The sequence below is a fragment of the Galeopterus variegatus genome, unplaced genomic scaffold, assembly GCF_000696425.1.
Source record: "Galeopterus variegatus unplaced genomic scaffold, G_variegatus-3.0.2 Scaffold11986, whole genome shotgun sequence".
In the NCBI taxonomy this organism is placed as follows: Eukaryota; Metazoa; Chordata; class Mammalia; order Dermoptera; family Cynocephalidae; genus Galeopterus; species Galeopterus variegatus.
Genome location: NW_007738097.1, coordinates 21,366 through 30,943, shown reverse-complemented (window position 1 = coordinate 30,943; position 9,578 = coordinate 21,366). Strand labels below are relative to the sequence as shown.

At 41.0% G+C, this 9,578-nt stretch overlaps 1 protein-coding gene across 1 annotated transcript in view; it reads left to right on the top strand.

Moving 5' to 3' along the window:
- The window catches only part of LOC103610895 (dynein regulatory complex protein 1-like), a gene marked incomplete at its 5' end in the record, with an annotated part of 36,717 nt that overhangs the window by 11,472 nt on the left and 15,667 nt on the right, over positions 1–9,578 (top strand). The window contains 2 exons of the mRNA XM_008594957.1: positions 887–973; positions 1,595–1,717. Coding sequence (XP_008593179.1) covers positions 887–973; positions 1,595–1,717 — 210 coding nt within the window. The remainder of the gene's footprint in view (positions 1–886; positions 974–1,594; positions 1,718–9,578) is intronic.

Sequence of the window (9,578 nt, the reverse complement as noted above, 5' to 3'; positions counted from 1 at the left end):
ATTTTATTTTATTTTATTTTTTTCTTCCTTTTTGTCTTTTTTACTGACCAGCAATGGGATCGCAACCCTCGGTGTTGCGCCCACACCACGCTCAGCCAGTGAGCGGGAACCGGTCTCCACATGAGATCCGAACCCTCGGCAGGAGCGCCGCCGCGCTCCCAAGCGGCGCACTCTCCAGTGTGCCACCGGGCCGGCCCGGTAATAAGCGTTTTAAAAGAGAGTAAGGCAGGTAAAGGGGTTGGGGAGTGAAGGAGGGAGGTTAGTACTCCATAACCATAAGGCATATGTGAGCCATTTATTTGGCAGTTGGGTTGGGGGATGGGGAAGGTGCATGCCAAATAGGATTCAGGAATCAGAACTTTGAATTTGAATGAAATGTTAAAGATTGAGATTGAGATTTAGGCCTTTCCAAGATGGAAGAGAGCCAAGAAGGTGGGGGCCTCTCTCATTATTGGAGACTCATTTCTGCATTCCCAGGCCTAGCCCTTGTGAGCTGCTTGCCACCTCTGCTCCCTGGGAACCCCAGCCATGGCAATGCACCAACCTTAGTCATGGCTGAATTATGTGCCATGGTTTGCTCTGTGACTGCTAACAAGGACACTGGCCTTCCTCCAGCTCCCTGCCTCTGATATCAACTAAGCCAGGGGACTATTGGCACATTTCCTCTCTAAACTTGTGTGAAGCATGGACTTCATAACACCTCATTTCCACGCAACTCCTTCTATAGTCATTTGATCTCATGAAACCTGGCAAAGCTGCATTTGGATTGACTTTGTCTATGTGGTTGGTGACATGGCACCTGTGCAGTTTTCTAAAAGTTCTTTGATACTGGTGGAACCTGCCTAATCAAAACAGACACAAGAGCCTTTTTCCTTCTTGGTTGTAGAAAGCATTTGAGATGGAACGACAAGAGCTACTGACCAGTAATAAGAAGAAATGGGAGCGGGCACTGCAGGCCCACAATGCCAAAGAGGTAAAGGGCAGGCAGACAGGCGTGGGAGGGTGCCCAGGGTGGTTGCTACTGTGGTTGAATTTGCTAGCTTTTTTATCTTGGGTAGGATTGCTACAGCCTATGTTCATTGCTGCACTTCATAGTTAATCAGTGTGGTCTTGCAGGTGGGGTTGTCTCTTTGGTGGTAAGTAGCACCTGTGCAGCTTGCTATGGTTTCCATGGCCCTGTTATTTTCTCCTTTGTTTCCTGGGTATCTACACCAGCTGTGGAGATTTGTGGCCTAAGAAGGTGTTTTAAGACATATTTTAAAAGGGCGTGGGATTATCACTTTATTTCAGAGATGTAAAGAACAAAAAAGTGACTTGACCAATGGACTTTTTAGAAATATAAATATATCTGATTGCAAGGTCTGTGCTTAGTTTCTTAATGCATTCCTCTTGGAGTTTCTGGAGTAAGGACCTCATTAAGTGATACAAGCTATAACCTAAGAGTTCAAAGCCTTGAGGCATTGGGCCACCAGACTCCCTCCAGAGTCATGAAACTTCCAGACTCTCCACTGTGTCACCCTTATCAGGGTACCTGAAGGACTGAGTTGGGGAAAGGGTGATCACTAACTTGCCTCTTGTCTTCTTGTGTCTTCAGCTGGAGTATCTTATCAACCGCATTAAGAAAGCAGATGAGTATGAGAAGCAGCTGAACAAGCAGAGGATCTGGGATTGCGAAGAGTACAACATGATCAAGATCAAGCTGGAGCAGGATGTGCAGGTGCGACAGCTGTGCCCCACTTAGGGTGTCTGGGTGGCAGAGAAGATGGCAAACACCTGTGCATGTTTCATCTTTAGCTACTACCCATAATGTTCTAGAGGTAGTTTGTTCAACAAATATTTACTAATTTTCTGCTTTCTTTTCAATGATAATATCCAAAGGAGCTCATGTACAGGATATACATAGAGGTATGCTTTCTTTAAGAAACCAGTAGAGGAGAACGTCCCAGATGTTACTGGGGTCTAGAAACCATGGCATGTGAAGAATTGTTGAAATAATTATTCTTTTTAGCCTCGCAAAGGGAAAATGTCCTGGAGGGCGAGTTAGCTGTGTCACAGGGCCAAAACTAGAACTACAACTGCTAATGACAGCAACCATCTAATGAGTGTCTACTATTGTTGGGAAAATATAGGAAAATGGTCAGGGCCCCTCAGATGTTCAGAATCTTACCGAGCATTTGATGTAAATAGGCATATGCGCTCAGGTGTTCCTTGGTTATCGTCTAGTGCAATTGAGCATGTGCACCCAGGTGTCCTGGGTTATGGACTTAAGTATAAGGATGAGTGGCTCTGATCCATGGTGCCTCCCAGCCCTGGGATGCCCCTACTGCTGCTAGAGGCTGCTGCTGCTACTGCCCCTGGGACCCTCTGCAAGGCCACTGCTGCTGCCGAACCTGTAAGCTGCTGCTGCTGAGGAAGCTGAGGACTGAGCTCATGTTATCTGTCAACAGCTCCTGGAATCTTTCCCAGTTACCTAGTGTGGGCCTGCGTGTGAGAGGTCTGGGGACCCAGTCTGTACAATGGGTTTGGAGGGTCTGAACCCTAGCTCTGACAATGTAAATGGAAACTTAGTGTAACTAAAATAATATCTAAAGTAATGAAACATTTTGGCTTTAGTTATGATTTGCCTTACTTTACAACTATATTCCAGACACTTAACATATGGTATCTCCTGTCCTCATAATAACACAAAAGTGAGAAGTTGATAACATCATTCTACACATCAGGAAACTGAGGCTCAGAGACAAGGCTTTCTGTCTAGTACATGGAAGTCCTGGATTCAAACCCAGTTCTATCAGGCTCAAAAGCTATATCATTCCCATTATTCCAAACAGCCCCCTGACTGATGGTTAGAAATTACAATAAGGCAGGTTCTGACTCACCATCAGGAAGAAGTTTCTAGTACTTAGTACCTTCCAATACGGACAAGGGTGTCCCACGAAACAAAGAGTCCTCTATCTCAAAGTATTCAGGGGCTGAATGACTGTTTCTCTTCCATGTTGCAGGATTCCTGCAGTAGTAGGAGGTTAGACTTTCTGGTTTCTAAAGTTCTTTGCAAGCATAGGGTTCTATGTTTCAACACCAGTTTTAAAAAAATGCATCTCTAATTACATTTATTGGGTTTTGTTTTGTTTTTTTTTTTTTTTTTTTTGGGTTTTGTTTTGTTTCATTTGCTGTATGCCCTTAGGACCATTTACAGAGATTTTTTAAAGTTGTACTTTTTTAAAAAAATAATTTTTAGCAGTTTTACTAGAAAATAGAGCCATGGAGCATCTTACATTGCCATGCTAGAAGTGGAACTTTTGTATGTGTCTGGAGTTAGTTGGGACCTTCATGTTATAAGCACCACTTTCTTTTTCTTTTTTCTTTCTTTTGTTTTGTCAGCTGGCTGGTATGTGGATCTGGACCCTTGACCCTGGTGTTATAACACTGTGCTCTAATCAACTGAGCTAGCTGGCCAGTCCTCTAACTACATTGAAATGTAATGTATTTGCATGTTAATATTCAAGCACAGTCTATTCATTTCAGTCTTTGTGTAGAAGAACATGTTAGATTGAAGTTCTTCCGCATAGCCTTCGGTAGAATTTCAGTTCTTACTCTTCCTGTAGCTTTATGTCATGAAGTTAAATAAAAAGACCCCATTGAACTACAAAATATATTTACAATCTTGAGCATTTTTCTGGGTCTTTCTCCTATTAATGGCATGGAAGTGAGTTACTGACAGAACAGTACAAGGCTGTAACAGAGCAGTCCTGCTCATGTGGGCTTTACATGTTATGATTTCACTGAAAATGTCTATTGTTAAGCTTTCTGAATTTATTTTGGTTCCTTAATAGTTTGTGACAAAAGTACACACGGTTGGCCTCAAACGGTGAGATATGTGGAACCTCATGTTCTTAATCCAATGTTCAAATACTTGAAGGAAGCCAAAAAGTTTGGGACATGGGGAGATGACGGGGGGAATTCGTAGGAGGTAGGTAAAACTAGAGAGGTGAGGGACAGAGGCAGGGAGCCTGGGAGACCTGGCTGTCTTGCTGTCCCTGTCCAGATGGACTGATGGTGGAGTGTGTGTATGCAGGAGGTGGGCAGATGGAGACATTCAGAGTGGGAAAGTAGCTGTGGCTCTTTGCATCCCCGTTCTTTCCTGTGTTAGAGGAAACTGAGAGTACATGGTACTACTTTCTACCCTTTAACTGGGAAAAAAAATCATCAAATTGGGGATTACCTGTGTTGCAACATGTGGGATATTTTAGTAGATTGAACTTTATCATAGTGCCTCTTAGGAGTACTTTCAGTAGATGTTCAATCAGATAGCAATAACGTTTGTCAAAAAGATACAGCACAGAGCTCAACGTCAAATTTGCTCTTCCCAACTAATTCATAGCATTCTATCAGTTCTAAAATACAGAACTAAAATTCTTGTAAACCACAAAAATAGGAAGGAGCCACAGATTTGGTGTGATGGGTGAAGTGCAAGAAGTAAAATAATGAATGTATACTTTTCAAGTGCTTACTGCCAGTAAAGGTCACGTTATGAATAACTGGAGCAAAGAGAAGCCTAGAAATATTAAGCACTTGATTGGGATTTTAACACCCCCACCCACCACCCCAAAATAAAACTGTAGAAACAGTTTAATTCTTGATGGAGGAAACAAATGTTTTTATTTTTAGGCCTTATATGCTTGTTTAAAATTATACAGTGGTCTATTTCACATTTAGTGGCTGTTACCTTTAATACCAGAATATTAATCACAGAAAATTAAATATAAGTTATTTATTTAACAAATATTGTTAACTTGCATTGTGCAAAGCACAGAGATAAACAAGCTATAGTCCTTGCCCTCAAGGAACATGTAATCCATGGAGTAAGAAAGCAAGCTACATAAATAGTGTAAAAGAATGAGTGGTGAGAAAGAAAGGCAGAAGTAAGAGTGTGATAGAAGAGGAAATTGCTGGTCTGTGCTTCCAAATGGGATCCTGCCTTCTCATCCTAGGGTTGAGATTGGTGGTGAAGAGGCCCAATGAGAGCTCTAGAGTCAGCTGAGAAGGGAAAGGCTGTTTTAAATTTCCATTCTGCTGGGGCATTGATGGTAGCCTGTTTTCCTGAGCCTATGGGCGGGAGATGGCACCCCAAAGCAGCTCTACAGAAGCTCCTACTGCCACAGTAGAAAAGGGGAAGGTGTAATCAATGCCTGTGCTTCCTTTAACATTGAAGGACTTTTGTGGCAGGTTAGATCGTAATCTTTATAAAGTATTCATGAAAACCAAACATCAAGTTTTGCCATTAGTCTTGGGAACATAAATTACAACTTTGCGAAATACCTTTGGATGACTAACTTGCATTGTGCAAAGCACAGAGGTAAACAAGCTATAGTCCTTGCCCTCAAGGAACATGTAATCCATGGAGTAAGAAAGCAAGCTACATAAATAGTGTAAAAGAACGAGTGGTGAGAAAGAAAGGCAGAAGTAAGAGTGTGATAGAAGAGGAAATTGCTGGTCTGTGCTTCCAAATGGGATTCTGCCTTTTCATCCTAGGGTTGAGGTTGGTGGTGAAGAGGCCCAATGAGAGCTCTAGAGTCAGCTGAGAAGGGAAAGGCTGTTTTAAATTTCCATTCTGCCGGGGCATTGATGGTAGCCTGTTTTCCTGAGCCTATGGGCGGGAGATGGCACCCCAAAGCAGCTCTACAGAAGCTCCTACTGCCACAGTAGAAAAGGGGAAGGTGTAATCAATGCCTGTGCTACCTTTAACATTGAAGAACTTTTGTGGCAGGTTAGATCGTAATCTTTATAAATTATTCATGAAAACCAAATATCAAGTTTTGCCATTAGTCTTGGGAACATAAATTACAACTTTGCGAAATACCTTTGGATGATTGAGCAGTAAGCACAGACATTTAACAAAATCAATTTCAGTTTCTTAAAACCGTATTCCGTATATGACAATCAAGGAAGACTATATATTGAGACTAAAACCTGTCACTTAACAATAAAATTATCACGAGTGTACGGGGAGCATGAGGTGGGAAAACAAATGATGCATGGAGTAAATCATGGCACTGCCCACTGTAGACTCTGTGCTCTAAGAGGCTCAAGACTATTAGTATTTTGTAAGTTCACTGACTGAACCGCCAATANATCAAGTTTTGCCATTAGTCTTGGGAACATAAATTACAACTTTGCGAAATACCTTTGGATGATTGAGCAGTAAGCACAGACATTTAACAAAATCAATTTCAGTTTCTTAAAACCGTGTTCCGTATATGACAATCAAGGAAGACTATATATTGAGACTAAAACCTGTCACTTAACAATAAAATTATCACGAGTGTACGGGGAGCATGAGGTGGGAAAACAAATGATGCATGGAGTAAATCATGGCACTGCCCACTGTAGACTCTGTGCTCTAAGAGGCTCAAGACTATTAGTATTTTGTAAGTTCACTGACTGAACCGCCAATAGCTCCTAAGTGGCATCATAAATGTGAAGGCAGCAGGAAGTTGTCCTGTTTCTGTGATTTGGTAAAGATGGTCAGCCCTGGTGCGTGTTGCATTGCTAGGGCCTCCAGGCATTGGTCCCCTAAGAACATGCTCTAGCAAAGAACTGAGCGAACGTTTGCCAGAGAGGAAATAAAAACAGCTAATAAACATTCCATCACATGTCGAAGCAAAGAAGTGTAAATCAAAACAATCGGGTGATAGGTTTTTTTTTTTCCCCTATAAAATCAGCACAGATTCAAGTTCTTTCAGATCGCAAGCAAAAAGACCTGAGCAAATTGCTTTAGTTCAGAGTTTTGTAAACTGTGTTTGGCTGGGTGAGATACTAGAAGTGATTTCACAAAGCAAACAAAAAAAGTGATGCCGATATTTTTTCCTTTCAATTTATTTTAAAATATGTAGGAAAAAATACAGTCCCTTTACATAGTTGTTATTATGTTATCATTTGCCTTTAAGGATGAAATTCACATGCGAGTTCATGGGACAAAGCTTGCATTTGTAGCTCACATGCTCTCCTATTATAAATATAAAAATATCCTATGGCCAAGTAAGTTTGGGAAATCCTGTCTTAGTGATGGGGCTCATTGCAAAGCTACAAGAAGAATCAGCAGAGCACTCAGGTACACTGGGTCTCAGGGCTCCCACGCGTGTCAGTGCCTGGGAAGACTGGAACAGCCACTCGTCATTCAAAATCCAAAGCAGCTCTGGAGGCCCTCCTTCCCTGTGAGTGTTCATACTTCCTCAGGTTGTCACCATCCAACATGGAGCTTTTCTCTTGGATTTCTATGCCGAGCCACCTCATAGACCAATGCCTCCCTCTATCCCTCACCCCCCTTCAGTGTCCAGCCCATGCATGTTTGGTTTGTGTTCTGATTCTGGACTTGCTTGGTTGTGACCAGGGCTGGTCATATTTGAAACAGTAGGGCTGGTTTAATTTGAAGAATGGGGACATATAACATTTTATTTTTATTTTTTTTACTTCTGAGAGTCTCTTTCCCTAGTAGACACACAGCCATCGCTGGGAGAGGACAGGGCCTAGGAATGACTCAGCCTGATAATTGAACTTGAAGTGAGGCTATGCTGAGCATCTTCAATAGGCCCTTTACAATGTTATTCAAATCAGAAATTTCAAAATTAAATTTTATTCATGCTCGGGACAAGCGGCGCACTATCCAGTGCGCCACCGGGCCGGCCCGACATATAACATTTTAACTTTGCAAGAAGAACTTCTGAGAGTCTCTTTCCCTAGTAGACACACAGCCATCGCTGGGAGAGGACAGGGCCTAGGAATGACTCAGCCTGATAATTGAACTTGAAGTGAGGCTATGCTGAGCATCTTCAATAGGCCCTTTACAATGTTATTCAAATCAGAAATTTCAAAATTAAATTTTATTCATGCTCGGGAAGAGTCATGTATAGCTTCCAGCATCTCCCTGCCCTACCCCAACCGCCCTCCCAAGGGCTGGCCCTGCTCAGTGCTGGCAGGGTGTGGTGAGGTGGGCACTTGCTCCCATGCCCAGTGGGCATATAAACCATGAATTGCTGGTTGGAAAGCAATTTATTGAGAACCTTTGACCTAGTCATTTCACTTCTAAGTATCTACGTTAAGGAAATAAAGAAAATACCACAAAGTTTTTATATACAATTTATCCCAACATTATTTTTATAATATTGAAAATTATCAAACAATATAAATATACAACTATAGGGAAATGATAAAATATTATGATATATGATAAACATATCATAAATATTTAATATATGATAAAATAATATATAAAAGTATTATGCACCATTCAAATAAAACTTTACTAACATGGAAAATTCTTACTGTAATATTAAGGGAGGAAAGTAGGATAGAAAATTGTAGGCATAGTCAGAATCCAGCTATGTAAAGAACACCAGAGGGAAACACACCAATATGTTAGCAGAAGTTGCCCTGGGTAGGGATTTTATAGATGGTTTTTCCTCCCCCTTCTCCTATGTCTTCTTTTTCATCTCTGTACATTCCAAATTTTCTATAATGAGCAAATATTGCTTTTGCAATCAGATAAAGTTTTTACAATGGAGAGTATATAACTAGAAAAAGTAAATAAAAATTAACTGAATAAGTGGAGAAGTTGGGAGGTACAATTTAGTTATCACCTCAGGGAACAATATGGTTCTTCATTTACCATCTGTTAAAAATAGATGTTACAGCCTTCTGTTCTGAAGATGTTCAAATACTTGTCTCAAAATGGAGATTGAAGAATCTCTGCAATAGTTAAATAGAATCCACTTGACTAATTTCCCTGGTTACAACGTGGAGATCACCGGATTCAACACCAAATGTGGAAATGGCACGCCTCCTGACCTGATGATNTGCATGTTTGGTTTGTGTTCTGATTCTGGACTTGCTTGGTTGTGACCAGGGCTGGTCATATTTGAAACAGTAGGGCTGGTTTAATTTGAAGAATGGGGACATATAACATTTTAACTTTGCAAGAAGAACTTCTGAGAGTCTCTTTCCCTAGTAGACACACAGCCATCGCTGGGAGAGGACAGGGCCTAGGAATGACTCAGCCTGATAATTGAACTTGAAGTGAGGCTATGCTGAGCATCTTCAATAGGCCCTTTACAATGTTATTCAAATCAGAAATTTCAAAATTAAATTTTATTCATGCTCGGGAAGAGTCATGTATAGCTTCCAGCATCTCCCTGCCCTACCCCAACCGCCCTCCCAAGGGCTGGCCCTGCTCAGTGCTGGCAGGGTGTGGTGAGGTGGGCACTTGCTCCCATGCCCAGTGGGCATATAAACCATGAATTGCTGGTTGGAAAGCAATTTATTGAGAACCTTTGACCTAGTCATTTCACTTCTAAGTATCTACGTTAAGGAAATAAAGAAAATACCACAAAGTTTTTATATACAATTTATCCCAACATTATTTTTATAATATTGAAAATTATCAAACAATATAAATATACAACTATAGGGAAATGATAAAATATTATGATATATGATAAACATATCATAAATATTTAATATATGATAAAATAATATATAAAAGTATTATGCACCATTCAAATAAAACTTTACTAACATGGAAA